The sequence below is a fragment of the Ochotona curzoniae genome, unplaced genomic scaffold, assembly GCF_017591425.1.
Source record: "Ochotona curzoniae isolate NIBS_2020 unplaced genomic scaffold, NIBS_Ocur_1.0 contig_883, whole genome shotgun sequence".
Lineage (NCBI taxonomy): Eukaryota > Metazoa > Chordata > Mammalia > Lagomorpha > Ochotonidae > Ochotona > Ochotona curzoniae.
In genome coordinates, this window is record NW_024466599.1 from 53772193 (window position 1) to 53790829 (window position 18637).

The window sequence follows — 18637 nt, forward strand, 5'->3', positions numbered from 1 at the left end:
ACACACCTCAAAGCGCATGCTTCCTTTGTACACAGATCCAAGAGCTCATGGAGCAAAGACAACCATGGCGCAAGCCCCAGGGCACAACAGAACTTTATCCAGTCCTATAAGCCTGCCTCCCAAAGGTCTCACTTTTTTTGTTAAAGATTTATTTATTTTTATTGGAAAGGCAGATATACAGAGAGGAGGAGAGACAAAGGAAGGTCTTCCGTCCGATGGTTCACTCCCCTCGCAGCCAAACAGCTGGAGTTGAGCCAGTCCCAAGCCAGGAGCCAGGAGCTCTTCCAGGTCTCCCATGCGGGTGCAGGGTCCCAAAGCTTTGGGCCGTCCTCGATTGCTTTCTCAGGCCACAGGCAGGGAGCTGCATAGGAAGTGGGGCTGCCAGGATTAGAACGGGCGACCATGGGATCCCAGTGCATTCAAGGTGAGGACCTTAGCTGCTAGGCCATCACACAAAGCCCAAAGGTTTCACTTTTCAAATCAGGACACTTGTGCAGAACAGAGAGCAAGGAGGAAAAACATCCTGCATGCCCCTAAAGCAAGAAAGCTGAGAAGAAATTCCCTCTGCCATGAGGCCTGGCTCTTACCCTTCCTCCCTGAACCCAGGCACCTGGCCAGTACAAGTAGGCTCAGCTTGGAGTGGGCACCAAGCTCCAGGGCCTCCAGAAGAAGCGGGGATGGGGGTGGGGGAGGGCTCACAGCTTTCTCTGGCTTCCTTGTTGCACTCTGCGACAATGGCCGTGGGGTCATGATTGTGTCAGGGTGCAAACAGGCAGAGGGCAATTCTCACCAAGTGCATTTCCTCTTTGTCCTTCAGCTCAGGGGATGAGCAGTAGAGGGCCCATGCTTGGCGGGGCTGTCGACATATTCCAATGTTTTAAAATATTCTGAAAAAAGGAGGAGGCCTTCCCTTACCTTATGCTAAATGAGGATCTGGAAATGACCAATGTAGAAAAACAGTCCCTGGAGTTGGTCCTCTGCACCAGGGTAAAAATGGAAAGCCCACCTGCAGGACACGCATTTGGAGGCCAGCTCCAGGGGGGCTGTGAACTGAGCTTCAGGGCCTCTTGGGGAACTCAGGCACCCCACATGGGGCTGCAATACCCAAACTCTCAATGCTCCTGCCACAAACCCATCACTGGCATTTTGCTTGCTGACTGCCAGCCTGAAACACTGGTTCCACACACCCATGTAGCTGTCCATGGCATGCTTTAGGATCTTGATACACAGCAAGTAGTCAAAGGACTTTCCTAACATATTGGGAACTTTGTATTAGCTGGCTGAAGTTCAGCTTCAATGTGGCTCACTTTATCATTCATCACTTAACACAAACATATCCTGTTTGTAAAAAGAAAGAAAGAAAAAAAAAAAAAGCCCAACATAAAACTCTCTGGTTTAGCTCTGAAGCTGCTTTGAAGGATCCCACCCACCCTTGGAAATTTCCTGGAAGAATCTTCACCTTTCAGGGGACTGGGAGGGGGAAAATAGGGTGTTAGGGAGGGTTCCTTTTCTGCCAGCTGCTTTCCTCTCCTGCACCTGGTGTGAGCGCAGCCCTCCTTAGCAACTGTATGGTGACCTTGGGAGCAGAGATGACGGCAGCCAAGTGTTGTTAGATGTAGAGGCTACGGCAAACAGCTTCTGGGCTCCACTGTGCCTGTGGTTTCCCCAGCAAGTGCCTTACGAACTGTGTCCTCACATGTAAAATGCAAAACAGTCTCTCTTCTCATGAGAGAATATTCAAATTTGCATGTATTTTTGGGGGGGAGGGTGACTAGAACCTATTCAGCAAGTAATATAGACTTTAAAAAAAAAATGAAATTGACCCAGCTTCCGTGCAGAACATTCATGCTGATTCATCACTGAATGCAGGGTCATTGTCTGACTCCTCCCCACCTTGCCTCTGAGTTTAGTCTAGAAAGGCTAAACGTGCCTTTCTGCCGAGTTCTTATTCACTAGTAACAGTCTAGGGCCCGAGCCCAAAGTGGCCCAGGAGGACCTTCCCTCCCCAACTCCCCAAGAATTCCGTCCCTGGAAAGGTGGCGACTCTGGCCACTGACTCCGTGTCACTAGTAAGCGATCCTCAAAGGTCCCCCCAGATGGGAAACATTCTACGCTGCCCCCTCCTCCCCGGAAAATGTGCCAAAGGGAAGAACTTGGCCTCTGTTTATCCTTGACAATGGTGTGTGTGCAGCCCTGCCTGGTAACCACCTGCTGGTCAAACCCTGTGGGTGTGGCCAGGGAGCAGGGCAGAGTCCTGGCTGTGAATAGGTTGGTGTATTTGGGGACAGCAGCCTGGAAGTACCGAGAAGCTCACCTTCTGCCCAGCTGCCTCCTCCCCTCAGACCACAGATGGCACAGAAGGAGATAAGATGGCAACAGAAACCCCCCTACCTGCAGACCCTGGGCAAACACAGGCAGGCATTCATGGCTGGCACCTGCATCCTCCCTCCTGCCTCTCACTGGCACATTCATACAGATCGGCTCCACAAAACACTTTTTAAATGTGCATTTTTTTTTAATTTTTAAAAAATATACACAGGAGAAGCCATGTGTTTTACAAAGGAATACACACATCAACAAAGCATTTCTTATAGTTTTCCAAAACTCTATAATAGCAATCCGAAATTTATAAATTATATATATATATATATATATCAGAATTTTTCTTTAAAAAGTCAAAACGGAATCCCTGAAATCATGGGATATATTAGCCATTTTTTCCAAAGCCAAATGAACACAGAATAAGAACATGGTTTGTGTTAAATAAGGTTTATTGTTAGCTTTATTGCCTATAGTCTATAAGATGCAACTTTATTGTGCCTTTGCAAACAGGATACATTTCTTAAAAAAAAAAGCTGATCAAAATTTCCATACATATAGCTCTATATGATAGATTACAGTGCAACACTATTCTTGTTACATAATTATAGAAATACTATCAAACCCAAGAGCACAGGGTAAGCCAAAGAAATACAATCCTGAGCCATCTGAACCAGATGATTGGATGAATCCTTTTAGTGTGAGTGTAGAAAACATGGATTAGGGGAAAATACATGCACACGGCAGTTAGGGCAAAACACGGCAGACACCTGTTCTCTGCAAGACAGGTGGGGGTCATGGTGAACTTCAGACAGGCATACTCACTCCTGCTTCCTTCTCCTGTTGCCCCCCCCCCCCCCCCCCCTCCCCCCCCCCCCCCCCCCCAATCAGGCACTAACTCCTAGTGAAAACTCCAGCCTCGCTGGAGATGGTTAATTGATGGCGGAAAACACGGGAGTGCAGGTCCTCACCCACAGTGTGAAACAGGGTGTGTGGTGGAAACCAGTTCCAGCTGCTTGTGCCTCTTTGCAAGTCATTGAAGTGTGTGTCCACCACGGTTTCTAACTGTGGTGCGAATGTCTTGATAAACAGAATTTTGTGGCTCTTGCCATGTCTTGAAGTCAAGTCAAGCGTGGAAAATCCACCCTAAAATGAACGCCTCGTCTGCTATTAAAACACACTTGTCATGCTATTTTTTGGTATCTATTCAATTAGAGTTCGGTCAGAAAAGTTCATGAAGTTTGTACCTGCTTATAGTGAACACTAGAGTACCACATGAAACCTGCCATTGTAGGACAGGCCTACACAATTCCAAACCTCCCAGTGTCCCTCACCAGTAACACCCTGTTGGGACCACAGCATTCTAGTGTTACCCAAGGTAATGTACACATAGCTAACAAAAGGTATTTGGTTTGTGTCTTTACCTTATACTTCCCTAGGGATAAAACTAACCAAACCATGCCTCCATACCTTCCCTGAAAATAACCTGAGTCGGCTGACCAGCAGATTGGCCAGCTTGGCTGTCAGTCCACTTTATCAGAGGTCAAACTGGAAAACCAGAGGCTAAACGTATTCTATCAGCAGCTTGTCTTGTGCGAATAACGAAGAGCTCTTGTTTTTTTTTTTTTTTGCAATACCCACGGTCCCAAAGGCTGTCATCACTGATGAAATAGCTGCTTGATCACAATGAAATAGCTGCTTGCGGCATAAAAAAACACTGAACTCAACCTGTGAAACCTCTGGGATCACTGAAGAGAAAAACAAGGATCCTCACTGCCCACAGAACCTGGTGTGGGTTTTAGCTGCTACAGAAAATTCACAACAAAAGATCGACTTCATAAACTTCCATAGTTGTGGTTAAATGCGCACGCACGGGCACACACACACATAATACACACCCTATGCATATGAGGTGTCTCTTAGAAAGTTTCTACATTAAGAGACATCAATACCCGTTCATTTATGAATATTTAATTTTAAAGTCTCATATAATTAATCACCGATAAAACAGAAATGGAATCTGTGGATCATCACTCCTAAAAAGAAGAAAAGATGGAAGGAGGACAACCCTAGAAGTCTAAAGACTGTACCTGACAACACAGTAGCTCTGGCTAGGTCACAATCTAAAGATTGGAGAGAGAGACCTCATGGGTTTAGCATAGTCCCCTATGAATTTTGTCCAGTATTGATAAGTGGAAACTCTTCCCAGCATGTATTTATCATTAATCACATCTCTACCACTGTCTCCTACAAGAAGAGGCAGAGCTCCCAGGAGTTTCCAGCATCTTCCTGTGCCTAAGACGCCTAGCTGGCTGGGAGCCCCACCGTCTGTTAAGGTGTTTCTAAGCAGAAAGCAAAATGTTACCCTGTGCCATCTTTGTTAAAGCCTGGCCTCTCTTCAAATTCACCTCCCCTGCACATTTAGTCTCCAATAGATTTTAAGTCCATGTACTTAGAGGGTATACAGCACAATTTTCACATTACAATCGTCAGATCAAGAGGGTGTCACATGTTGGCCTTCCCCCCCCGCCCTGTGGACTTGACAGGACCTTTCGCAGCAAGTCCTGGAGACAGAAACTTTAGGAAGAGCGCATCCTTTTCAAGATTTCATGAGTTGCACAGAAGACTGTCAATAGGGCTCCCATTGCTGGGCAGGGGACACAGCAGAATTCTGGCTTTTGTCCTTAGAGTGGCACAAGCTCCAACTGTTGTCAAGTGAATGCCTGCCAGTGATCTGCCCCCGTCTCAGAGCATGTGTATCATTCAAACATTGGAGACACCTAACAAGTGTTACATAGGTGTCTTGAGGCGGAAAATGAGAATGAGTTGCAAATAAAGCTCCATTTGACCCAAGGAAGAAAAACTTTTGTTTCAAAAAGATACTTCCAAAGGTTTAATGAAAACATAAATCTATATAGTAAGCCAGTTTACACCTGTGACCCAGAGTGTGGCCTGGAACTCTCTAAGCAGTCTAGGAGCCTGTCTCAGCTTTCCTCCTTCAGTGCCTATTCAGAGGGTTCCAATGGTGAAAAGCAAACAGGTGACAGAAAAGAGCCAGAATGAGGCAAGGACAAAGCCGGTTCTCTGAGCCAGGCTCATCACAACCCCGTGGAGGGCTGCCTCCCCATGGCTGCCAAGCAGCACTCCCCTGCCGTCCTCACTTCCCTCACAAACCAACTCCAGCTCTCACAGGGAAACCCTCAGGGGTAGCCAGCCAGGCTCAGGGATCACTGCAAACGCTGCCAATGGTCCATCAATCGAGCACCTAGCTCACTGACCCCCTCCCTAAAAATAAACCCATCTGTGGTTTAGAATGAGAAGTGTCACATTCCTCTTTGCATCTGTGTTTTCTGCTTATTCCATTTTCTCATCAAAGTATCTTGGTCTGGATGGTTCAGCTCCATGGCAGATGAAATAAAGCTGCAGAATATTTGGTGGTTTCCATGTAACATTCTTTCATAACAAAGTAACCATGGGGTTAAGTCAGAATTCTCTCCATAGAGGTGGTCTTTTCTGTGTTAGCATAGCATCCAGAGGAGGACTGGTGGTACACACAGCTATTTCTGGACAGTGGATTAAATGAAGATCCCTCACAAGAGAAAAAGTCCATTATCTGTATCCACAAGAGCACTACACAGGCGTTCAGTCAATGAGATGATCCATGTCACAGAAGAGAGGCACTGGACAGGAAACTATTCAGAAATGAAAATGGCAATCAGATCCCGTGCTACAGAAATTCTGCTAGCTTCTAACTTGAAGGACTTCAATAGTGATGGGTTAGGTGACTGCACTTTAGGACTGGAACATGCTTCTTCCCTTCCAGATACACAATGCTTGATGCTGGTGCACATTAGTCCACACACACAAAACACTGTGTCTGCAATGACAGGCGAAGTTGCAAGAGACAGCCAGGTCCTGAAGGCAGATTTCAGAGGATAGGGCTACCAAGACCTAGAGAGCACATATCAACTTAGGAACACTTCTAACTCAAGATTTTCATTTTATTGAACACCACTTTTAAAACAAGCACCTCTTGGCAATAAAAGCAAATAATAATAATAAAACCAAACACAAAAACCCCAAACAAAACAAAATACAAGAACCACACCAAAAACCAGTAACACTCCTTCCACTTAGCAGTAGTGGAAGACTTCTCACACCAGCCTGTTAAATCCATGATGGAATTGTGTGAACAGGCAGCCCGTGGGGCTACGAGCAGAGCTCAACTGCAGGTGTGATGGCTTCGTGGTGAGAGCTGGAGCAGAAGAAAACATCAAAAAGCAAATTTGGAATCTATCACAGCTTTCTTCCTTAAGCAAAAACAAAAACAAAAATGCAAACTAGTTTTAGACCCACAATTCAATTTCTCTACCATTTTCAGAAGAGTTTTCATTTAAGTTTACATCTCAGTAAATAAAACATTTCCACAAACTCTCTCAAGGTTCACAACTGTCGAGAGAATGACCAAAGTAAAGCTGGGGGAAAGATTCCACACATGCCAGGAAGGTCAATTTCTGTTTCTGCTCTTAAAAAGTAAAAAAAAAAAAAAAAAAAAAAAAAAAAATCACCATATAATTAAGTACAAAAACCTGCATTGAATGACAACTGCTGGTGTATTTACTTGATCAGAAATGAAGACCAAGAATAATAAAGCCCTATGATAACATCTGTCGGGAGCACTCCCTCAGTGTGTGCACACTACCATGCTGGCAACAACTTGGGAACATTAGCTTATATCCACATGGAGTCCTTGGTTCACGGCATTAAATGGAACAGTTCTCTTCCGAAATGCACCCACAACTCAATTTCACTTACAAATTGCAAACTAAAATTATTTCTTCAGAAAAATATCTGTTTGGCATCTCCTGGACTTTGTTCCATTGGGCAATATGGACATTTTAATCTACAGAGAAAAAAAAAAAAAAAAGAAAGAAACTGAATCAAACACCAGGATCAGAACAGAACATTCAGTTTTCTAGCTGAAGAATTTTGCTAACAATCAGATGCATGTTCACCCATACACACAGCCATACAGTGTGTGCGCATGGATCGCCTCTGAAAATTCATAATGCCTTTCCCATAATAGGGCCACTAAGCTTTGAAGGGTCATGAAAACACAGCCCAAGAGCCAAGGCTCTTGTTCTTTCATTAACAAAATGAAAACAATTTTTCTGAAAACTGCTTTTGAGGTCTCAGAAGCAAATCCAGTTTCTCTTCTCCAAAGGCGGAGGCCGTACCTAGCTCAAAATGGTTTTCCAAAGCACTGTTCACATAATCTGCTCAAGTGCAGAAAATCAGATGTCAGCCACCCAACCCACACTGACAACAGCTCATATGCCTCTCGGTGATGCATGAGCCCTGCCCCTGACCTCCTGGCCGGTCTCTAGTCTCCACCAATCTGCATTAGGAGTAAAAAATTACAAACACAGACACCCTCGGAATCAGGTAAATCACTTTAGCAATGTTTATAGTAACAAGCTAAACACTCCTCAACAGGGAACTGGCTAAATAATCATATTCCCATATGGCAGACTCAACAATTTAAAAAAAAAAAAAGGGGGTGGTGGTGGGGGGGAGCAGCATATAAAAAGATCTCCCAGATGTAACATCAAGTGGGATGGAAAACACAAAGCATACAACAGGATATGGCATACACCAAGCCACTATAACTTTAAAAAAGAGCAGGAGGATGCATCATATTCCCCAAAAGCTCAAAGATTCATATTTCTAAATATAATCACATATCCAGGAACAAGCTACACAGAGACTGAAGGAAGATCAGACACCACTCATCTTGCTAACTGAATAGTCATGAAATCTATTTACTTCTTATTTTCCCAACAGATCCCCTCCACCCACCAGAAAAAAAAAATTTACCAACATCCAGAATGTCAGGCACTTACTTGCTCCCATTAAACATTTTATTCAGGGCATCTCTTGATATGATATGACCACAGACCAGCTTCATGGGTGGATTGTTATCTGTCGTTTGCTGACGAAGAATGGGGCAGGCAAATATAGAGTGATACCAGCATTTTTTACCAAGGTCCACTTCAATCTGTGCAAAGAAAGTTAAAAAAGGGCTCATGTTACATTTCCGGAAATGCCACCTGGGTTCCTGCACGTGTGGCACATGGAGCTGCTCCTCTGCAGAACGCTGACAGCTCCCTCGGACTCACTGAAAGGGCGACTCCTAGAGGGAACGCAACCTTCAGGACTATGCAAAGCACCGCCTTTTTTTTTTTTTTTTTAAGTAGTGTTACTTTTCAAACGCACCTCTGATGTGTTTCAGCTTCAAAGGTCTCAGAGTGGTGTTCCAGAACATAAACATTGTCAAGATACCCACATGAAGCACCAGAAGCCACTTTATAGCACATTTGGGCTCGGTAAAAATATTCAGTGTAGAAACTCCTTCCTGGGCAGACTAAGCATGGTTTACATCTTTCTGTGTGAACTCTGGATCCCAGTTCCCTATGTCCAGAGGAACCACCTGCCCTGGGCTTGTGGCAGGGTTCAGTGGGACCTAGCACAATCTCCACATCACAGCCCACGGCCCTGGGACCAGCTGTTCCTCCACGCTTTGACCTATCATGAAATCCTCCAACAGGGCAGAGACAAGAGCTCCACAAATGGTAGTTTTGTTTCCCGTCTTCAAACCAAAATGGCTACAGGCATAAGGGTCCAATAACCCAGGCTCTTGCAAGAAGGCCAATAATGTCACAGAACAAACCTGACAAGACAGCTTGATTGCCCATTTCAACTGCTTAACCCGGCCAACCCACAGGCTATCAGCAGATTCTTGTTTCCCCTGTTCTGGGGCCCAAGGGCAAAACTTCCTACCATGTGGCACTGGATCCCGCCAAGGGCCGAGCACCTGCTTCACACTCCTTTCACTTGTGGGGGTTACCAGCAGGGAACAGGGATGCTGCCTGCGTCCTGATCATACTAGGGACTGCAAAGGCACCTGCGCCTTTCTTCGTAAACAGATCTAGAGGAGTGGCTAGGGCCACCAACTAACAGGGATACCAGCCGGCACACCAGGTGACTACAGATAAACCGGAGCACAGGTGTGGCAGAGGAGAAACAAAAATAATAAGCAACAAGATGCTTAGTGTAGTCCTTTAGCACCTGTGACACAACTGTGACAGGGATGGTAATTCCGGACAGGAACCTTTAAGGGCATGCTGTCAGTGACCTGGTAGGGCACACACAGAATGGCCTTGGCACTTCATACCATGTGAAAAGCCACCCTGTGTCCCAAATGATTCTAAGCGGGCCTAGGTTATCTCATCAGCAGCAGAAAGGCAAGGGTGGGTCCATAAGGCAGAGATGAGCAAACTAGTACTTGGAGAAGCAAGTGGCTGCACCACTGCTTAAAACCATGGGAGCAGGGGCCAACATCAAGGTTCAGCATGTTAATCTGCCACCTGAAATTTCCACTGATATGGGTACTGATTTATGTCCCCAGAAGCTCTACTTCTGTTCCAGCTCCCTGCCAAAGGCCTGGGAAAAGCAGCGGAGGACTGTCCAAGTGCTTTGGGCCTGTCACCAATGTGGAAGGCCTGGATGGACTTCTAGGCTTCTGATATCACCCTGGGGCATCACTAGCTGTTAGGGCCGTTAGGGGAGTAAACCAGCAGATGGAAGAGCTTTCCTTTCCTCTCTCTAACTCTGCCTTTCAAATAAATAACTCTTGAAACAAAGCAAAATATGATTGCAGTAGACACACAGCACTGGAGGTCCACCGAAGACTGTAGGTGTTAGAGAGGCCTGAATTTTAACAGTGACATAGCTGACTTCCTGTCAAACTTTTAAGAACACTCTCCAGCACCTCCAAAACAAAACATCAGCTGTTCTGTTTCTTGTTCCTGTCAGAGAACTACAACAGTGTTTCCTGGTTATTCATCAACCCTTCACATCGTTACTTCTTATAATGAGAGGAGAGATAAAGAAGCAATCGGAAACAGAACTCACAGGTAATTCGTCTTTCTGGTTCCAAACGCCAGTGCACTGCCTCTGTTCAATCACAGCTTTGATGTTAATTAAAGCTGGCAGCGCCACACAACCTGCTGAGAAACTGGGAGAGCAACAGAGGAAGTGTCAGTGCCAGGCTGGTGTCAGGCAGCATGGCCAGAGACGTCCACTCCTCCAGATGCCCCACACCGCAGGTTCTGGCCACCGCACAGGGCAGAGCCTTCTGCTAGCTGCAATCACATCTAGTCGTTCCCACTATAAGAGAAGCAAGCGGCTCTCCCGCCCCCTTTCCCAAGCCCACAGCACACTCCTGGTAGTGAGCTGATAAAGCAACCCCTGTTTAAAAAAACAAACAAACAAACAAACAAAAAACCAAGAACCATTAAAGCTTACTAAATAAACCTCACCAAATGCAGCTTTAGAAATACAAATGGTGGGTCTGGCGCGATAGTGTAGTGGTTAAAATCCTCGCCTTGCACACACACCTAGGATCCCATATGGTACCAGTTCTAATCCTGGCAACCCCTCTTCCCATCTAGCTCCCTGCTTGTGGTCTGGGAAAGCAGTAGAGGACGGCCCAAAGCTTTGGGACCCTGCAAATGGTAATTAAAGATGCAACAGTTCAAAACATTATACTCTAAACATAAAAACTGGTGCTTTGGGATCCAGTGTTGAAAGACAGAATTGCTCGTTCCAAGGATACCCATTTGCAAGGAGAAAGGCAAGAGCAGAAAAGAGGACCAGTGCTCTGCTGTGCATGGCGGTTCCGGCATCGGACCTGCGGGGTAGAAAGCGTCTCGCACTGATTTCTTCACTCAGCAACACCAACACCCTCGCCTAGTTGCCAATACACTTGCTCATCTTTCCTAGAAGACTCTTCCACCAAAGGCTTACTACAGCAGTCAAAGTGTGGGTTGCACCTAGACACCACCCACAGTCCAAAGTGAAAAAGTGAGAAACTAAGAAGCTTTTAGAGAATTTCATGCACCACCTTAAGTTAGTGCAGAAACAACTGGTGTTTGTATCTGTCAAACAAGCCAGAGTTGCTGGGCTCTGTCTGTGGGTCACGAGTGGCATCCTTGGCCCTGCAGCCTTTCCAGGAAGAAGCACCCAACTTTCAGAGCTCAAGTGTTGCAGTCCTTGCTCAGCCGAGTCCCTCTTCAGGACTGTCTCGGGCAGTGAGAGCCACCTGTCCGAGGTCTCAGGCAGTAACTGCCCCACAAGAAGACATGAAAGTTCAGTCCCACTGACCAATGTGGGACAGCCCCGCAGGCCGCTCACAGTCAGATTTCTTCGTGCTTCTGTCATGACTGACTTTTCTCTTGGTCCAGTCCTTTCACTTTCATTCCCCCATGGTGTCTGATCCTAATATATTCCCTAGATGTACATCCCCAATTCTGAGTCTGTCCCCCAGAGCTGTAGGACAGATGTACCATCTGTGCAGCGCCAATATGATGGCAAAGGCTCTGGGACCTCCAGGGTCACAGAACAGACTTAAGCAATTGCTGCCCTAAAACCAAGTCATTGCCAACTCTCAGTCTCCAGGAAAATCAAAAGCGCTCTTTCTCCAGAAAGAAAAAAGTTCCCTAAGCTTTAAACATCAAGACAAGAAGAGCCAACTGGGCAGTACACAGGTCAGTAACAGACAGGGCTCTCTTCCGTACCTGACACTGAGTGGGGACTCCACAGACAGCCCTAGGAGGGCACAGGCGTCCCGCGTGAAGATGTCACAGATGTCAGCCCACTGGTTTGCATCGAGCAGGTGAACGTAAGGTGAGTTCTCTATCCCTTGTCTCAGGTACACAAGGCTTCCCATTAAAACCTGAATGTCTGAACAAAAGGTGTGAATAGTTGCACATGAACATTTGCTTGCAGTTAACAGACTGAACGCCCGCACAACTGAGACAGCCTCAGTGTCCTGAAATTCCGGTCTGTGACACAGGTGTTCGATGTACAGTGTAAGGTGTCACACCCATATCTTGTAACAGAGTGCCCAGGTTAGAGTCCAGCTTCTTGTGAATGGAGGCAGCAAGCAGCCCAAGTTGTTGGGTCTCTGCCACTCACATGGGAGACCTGGATTGAGTTCCAGGCTCCTGATTTGGGCCCAGCTCAACCCCAGTTGGTGTGTGCATTGGGGGAGTAAATTAGTGAATAGGAGATCTCTGTAACGCAATCTAAACTAAAATTAGAAAATCTTGAAATATTCTGATCCTTAATTTGGTTTAAGTGTAACATTAGTTCCCTCACCTTTAAATTTAAAAATACATCATGAAGAAAGAGCAAGCACTGACTGTGTAACTTCTTACATGCAGCACAGCATTAATCAGCACTATCTGGAGGTATAATGATGATGTCATCACTGGGCACACCGCATGTACTCAGTATTACTCCAGGCCGTGCTTTCACACTGCCACTAGCTCTCATGGAGCTTTAGTGTTTGACTTTGTTACGGGGGTAATCAGGGTTTTTGGTGACTAATTTTCATCTACATCTGCTTTATTAGCAAATATGTGTTGGGCTGTTTCACTTCAGTGGTGGCCATACAGTCCTATTACCAATGGGCTGCAGACTCACCTTTTTGATGATTTAGGGCAAATGGCTGGAAGTTCTTGGCATATTGCAGCGCCTCTCGCTGATTTGTAGTTCCACCCATTAACAAGCTAATGAAGTAGAGTCGGTGCAGCTTGAACTCCAAGGAGCTGTTTTGGGCTATGAGCATTTCACGGTTTGATACTGCCCACCTACAAAAACAAAAAAAGCAGAAAAAGATTCGTAACAATAATCAAGAGAATAAGACAGGTACATTCAAACAAAATCTTACTGACACGAACAAGAGGTTTGGCCTGCCATCTTGTGGAAGTCTGTGGTAGCATCAACCCGTTAGCCAAGCTACACCACAACTCCACCTGAAGAAAACCTTCAGCTGATAAAGCAAAGAATCAATGCCAAGTCAGAATACAACCACATCCTTGGGGTGTGTCACACTGTGGATTCAGCGTGCACAAGGATGCACTTTGGAGTGGTGTGAGCCATTAGTCACAAACACATTGCCTGGAACCTGTTTCTTTCCTGTTCAACCAGAAACTATTCAGTCAAAGATTCTGAAGGGGAGTCATTTATTTCTGAGCTACTGTTAATAGCTGTAAGATCTTGTGCTACTCTGGGATTTAAAGGAGTAGGCACAGATATTTCCTCTCATGGTACTTTCAGTTTAATTAGATTATGCAAATATTACATGGTATATCTTACTGTGCCCACATAATGCTAATGAGGAAGGCAACAATCTCCAGTTTTGAAGAATCAAAACTGACTTATAGAAACTTGGGCCCAACCCAGCATGGCACAGCATGGATAACCCACCTAGAGCTGGGACTATTACCACAACATTTGAACACCAAAGCAACAGGCACACCTGCTGGTGCTACAATCAAATCATTCCCATGCTCACCCAACTCACCAAGGGTCAATGGGATCTGAGGAACTCCCCAAACATCAGGAGTGAAGCACCTCAAGTTGTTCATAGTAGACCAGCCCATGGGGCTTGCACCTCACAAAGCTGCTTCTCCTGGCTCCTATACTTCCCCATAGGACTCCACTTGCACAAATTCAGTCTCTCGACTTGCTGAAGGATGCACCTCTGAGAGTCAGGCCACTGAAGTTTCCTTGATCTTAAAGTGATTTTTTAAAAATATTCATCATCTGATCTAATATTGATCATCTGATTTTGGAAACATTTACTTAAATTTAGGTTAGTTTTGGAGCTTTGGCAACCACTAGAGCTAATGTGGTGAGGCCTGTCCACAGGAGCCAGCACTTTCAGCAGCCATCCCTCACCCACGCCCCACACTGGCCGGTGGCGCCAGCAGAGCTGTGCCGTCTGCAGTCTCAAGATATCTTTTCACTCCAAAGGCTGCATTTCAGACCACTTAGCCAGAAGTTTCTAATGACAACCCATAAAAGAATGATTCTGTTTTTCTACTAATGACCCTGGATGGGTGGTGAGCTTTTTCTTTTCTCCATTCCTGACAGGAGGTGTCTGTAAGTCAAAAAGGGTGCTATAGAGAGAATAGCTACACATGTGAATAAAAGACAAGGGCCAACTGGAAGAAAAAAAAGTCCTCAAGCAGGCCATTTACAAAGGAAAAACATTATCACATTTTCATCGGAAAATGTCCATGATACAGTGTTAAAAGGAGCAGGGAGAAGGAGAAACCGTGAGGGGTGTGTGTGTGTGTATACATGTACTGTATATAGTGTATATATATATACTGACACCAGAAATTCCAACAGGAATGTTCTCAGGAAAAGTTAGATTCCAAGCCTCAGTTACCAGCTACTATGGGATGGGCTCTGACTAATTAGAATGGGGCATCAGGGCATCAGGGCATCAGGCCAGCAGCAGGTGGATGACCCACTGGCAGGTGCCAATGACAAAATCCTGCTGCATGGCAGCACCCGCTATCCTGATCTCTCAGTGTTCCAGGCTGCCTTCCAGGCCCCAAGTTTCCTATAATGAACAGTAGCTTCCAGCTTAATGCAAAAGCAACAATATTCAAACCCATATAATCCAAGTTTTCAAAATTCTTTAAGTATTTCAAATCTGTAATAAACTTTCCTTCATGTAACTTTTAAATATCAAAAGTAAAATCTCACAAGGCAAAAGGATTTTTAATCTTCCTTAGCAAACTGTCTAAACTAAGGATGACACTCCCAATTAAAAAAAAATACATTCATTTATTTTATTGGGAAGTCAGAGATTCACAGAGAGGACAGAATGACCTTCCAACCACTGGTTCATTCCCTAAGTGGCTACAATAGCCAGAGCTGAGCTGATTCAAAGTCAAGAGTTAGAAGCCTCCTCCAGCTCTTCCATGTAAGTGCAGGGTCCAAGGCTCTGGCCCATCCTTGACTGCTTTCCTAGGCCACAAGCAGGGAACTGGAGCAGCCAGGACACGACCTAGCACCTATATGGGATCCCAGCGCATGTAAGGTGAGGATTTTAGCCACTTAGGCCACTGCGCTGGGCCCAGCACTACCAATTTTAACCCTACACATTTTTTGGCACACTTTGGTGTTAACATGAAACCTTGTCTGTTGGAATCTCTTCCTCACACTCATAATGCCAACCCAGGAATCCACATTTATACTTTCTGAACAAGGCCAGTTTGCTGTGCAGATTAAATACAGGTTTTTATTTATAAAACTCATTTTGTCTTGCCTCCTAGTAAGACCATCAATCTTGTTAAACTATCTTATGACCACCTCATAACTGTATGCCTTCATTACATGAATTCTTGATACAGTGCTATATTCTGGATACTGGCATTTCTAGCAGAAAACTTCAGATTTTTTTTGGGGGGGGGGATTATTTTCATGCACTTGAAAGGTGGGGACGGGGGAGACAGAAATCTCCATCCACTGTCCATGCCCCAAATGCTGAACCAAGCTGAAGCTAGGAGCCCAGACTCCATCTGGATTGGCAATGGAGGTGGCAGGGACCCAAATATGTAAGCCATCATCTGTCAGAATGCAGATGGCAGCCAGACTAGAAGCAGAAAAGCTGGGATCCAAACTGGCAGCCCGACACACATGGCAGCTGAACCTGCTGTGCCACATGCCTGATTTTCAGCTTAAAATACATACACATACACAAGCACAATGTACTTTATCAACCAACAAGTTAACTAAATTATTTGTTTCTGTAAAAAAAAAAAAAAAAAAGCCCACTCCCCAATCTCAATGTGGGCCACAAGAACATGTTACCATTGGGACCATTCCTTATGTAAAGAAACACTGTAGAGGGGCGGTGGTGGGGCCAGCAGATCACCAATGTCAAAGTTACCTCAATTTATTGCTACCACAATCCCCTAATGAAGAGACCCCAAACATATTTCTTATGAAGCGACTAAGTTAGATATATCTCACACTTACCCAACAGAAGCATTAATCATCCTAATTCTGAGGCCTCTGAAAAGACTTGGCACAATGTGAGCTTCATATTCAAAATTTTCCTATCTTTATTCAAGCACAATGAAAGCTAAATTTCACCTCCACAGTCAGCTGCTCTCCCCCAGAACAATGGACAGCAGGAGTATTACTCTCTCCTGCAGCTATGCCAATCTGGGTGGGTGTCTAGTTCCAGCAAAACTGTGCAGGTAATGCCCTTTCAGATCCTACTGCACACTCCATTACCATCCCTGACTGTACTTTTACAGGAATAAGTACTTTTAAAAACCAGTCTCCTTTAGGGACTTTCATCTCTTTTTTTTAATTGCCTCTTGGAATAAATCTGAAATTTAGGAACAATGAGTCACAAGACTTACTGTACAGGTTTGGACTTGGCAGGACATTGGTAATATGAATCAATAAATTATTTCCCACATTCAGAGAATAGCAAACACTACAAAAAATTAAAGCCAGCCAAAAAAAAGAAACTATACCTTTGGCTTAGAGGTTGGCTACCATTTAATTTGACAGACATTTATTTATCTGTCTATCCATCTATTAATCAGGCAGAATTACAGAAAAAGAGGCAAAGTAATCTTCCAGCCACTGAATCACTGGGGGTTGGGCCAAACTGAAGCCAGGGCCCTGGAACTCCATATGGGTCTCCCTCACAGGTGGCATGGCCCCAAAGTACTTGGGTCAAGAACTTCTTCTTTTGCAGGTGTATCGGCAGGGAGCTGGAACCAGCACACCCCCATATGTAGCAGGTGGCAGCATCACCAGCAGCACAATGCCAGCCCCAAATGTCATTTGAAGCATATTCAACTGACAGTTTCTCACCTGGGTTGGGTCCATCACTGGATCTACCACCAGCTGACTCATCACAGTGCTAGTGTGTCTTTGGTCCTCACGGGCTATTTCCTGAAGATGCGTTCAGCATCTGGCACAGCAGGGGAGACTGCAGGTGACAGTTCAACCAGCTCAACCCAGGCGGGAGAGACCCAGGTTAAGTTCTGGCCTCCTAACTCCAGGCAGGCCCAGCCCCACCAGTCAGGAGATCTGAATTCTAATAAAGGCTATTCTGATTTCCGAGACACATCTACACATCTTGGGAGTTCCTGCATACTTTCACTTTAACCAGGGTAGGAGACAGGAAAAAATGGTGCCGTCACTCAAATATATCTTTTCTGGCCTGTTCCACCGAGCCATCTTTTTCTGTACCCTCCTCATTGAGCACTATTTTCCATTTCAGTTAGCTTCTTTTAATAATGGTACATCTTCTTCGCAAGACTTCGCACACAGGAAGAGTTAATGTATCAACTCTCTCCTGTTCCATTTTTTAGGAATGAAAGCCGAAAGGCAGAAAGGCAGGCAGCTGGGGGTTGCAGGATGGGAATTCTAAGGGAAACATCTAGTTATACAAGCCTGGAATGCTCCTGCCATGAGCTCCTCTCTCAGAGCCTGTGTCCTCTGCTATCCTAGGAGACCAGGAAGACTGCCCACTCACAGGAAGCCACAACTGAGAACAAGATGCATGCTACAAACTGCCTCATCCTTGCCACCCACGCTGCCATGAGAGCTGAGGCTCCACCATCAGGCACCTCTGCTGGCTGCCTCCCTTTTCCTTTTCTGCTTACAGATGGTATTTTATTTATTGATCCGGCAATCTTCCCAGCCCGCCTAAGCACAAGACGAAGGACCACTGACCACACACCACCACCAGCAGCTGCTGTGGGGTTCCTTCCCATGCCCAGCCAATCCTGCCATCTTGCAGTAGCCTCTGGATTCTGTTCACGGGCTCTCCAATCTGAAACCCTCTAGGGCCTGAGCTAAGAAAACCTATTTCGCATTTCTCCTGTGAAGAACTCTATAATCTCCTCAGCTTAGGCAACCGCTTAGGTTGCCTTGTACCCAGACAAGTGTTACACCACTGGGAAAAAAGCAGCCAGTAGTTGGTGGGCATTGTGGACCTGGTAAATGCCAAGCTTGCATTAACTATACCAGTATACTAATATAGTTGCTTGTTCTTTCTTTCTTTCTTTATCCTTTAATGGTGAGAAAGGTAGAGAACTCTGGGCTGGGACATACTACCTGGGTCCCCAGGTGGTAGGCAGGGGATGGGATGCTGCAAATTGCCCAAAGAAGGGGGTCTGGGAACGTATTAGAGTAGAAGCAGCTGAGGGAACGTTTGACAAGGAAGGAATGATTTCTGGGGTCTTCCATGGTCTAGGCACTTGCAGGTAGGTGGGTGGGGGAGCTGAGACAGAGTAGTTTAGAGGGGAGAAACAGGAATACATGTATGGCTCAGGCCAAGGCACCCGCCCATGAGAGACTTGGGCTGGACTAAATAGTATTAACCTCTCCCTGCTGGCACATGCAAAATCTTAGGCTGCAGGCA

The 18637-nt window shown here is 45.6% G+C and overlaps 1 protein-coding gene across 5 annotated transcripts in view; it reads right to left on the reverse strand.

Moving 5' to 3' along the window:
* Positions 1-2753: 2753 nt before the first annotated feature.
* Positions 2754-18637, reverse strand: part of RMND5A (required for meiotic nuclear division 5 homolog A) — a 51254-nt gene continuing 35370 nt past the window's right edge. The window contains exons 5-10 of one of the 5 annotated variants that reach the window (XM_040993570.1): positions 12868-13034; positions 11958-12123; positions 10294-10396; positions 8223-8377; positions 7135-7222; positions 2754-6270 (exon numbers count right to left, since the gene is read on the reverse strand). In XM_040993570.1, coding sequence (XP_040849504.1) covers positions 7159-7222; positions 8223-8377; positions 10294-10396; positions 11958-12123; positions 12868-13034 — 655 coding nt within the window. In that variant the 3' untranslated portion in view covers positions 2754-6270; positions 7135-7158. Of the gene's footprint in view, positions 6271-6302; positions 7223-8222; positions 8378-10293; positions 10397-11957; positions 12124-12867; positions 13035-18637 lie in introns of those variants that run through there. The other 4 variants (XM_040993569.1, XM_040993568.1, XM_040993571.1 and 1 more) reach the window with 4 other exon arrangements.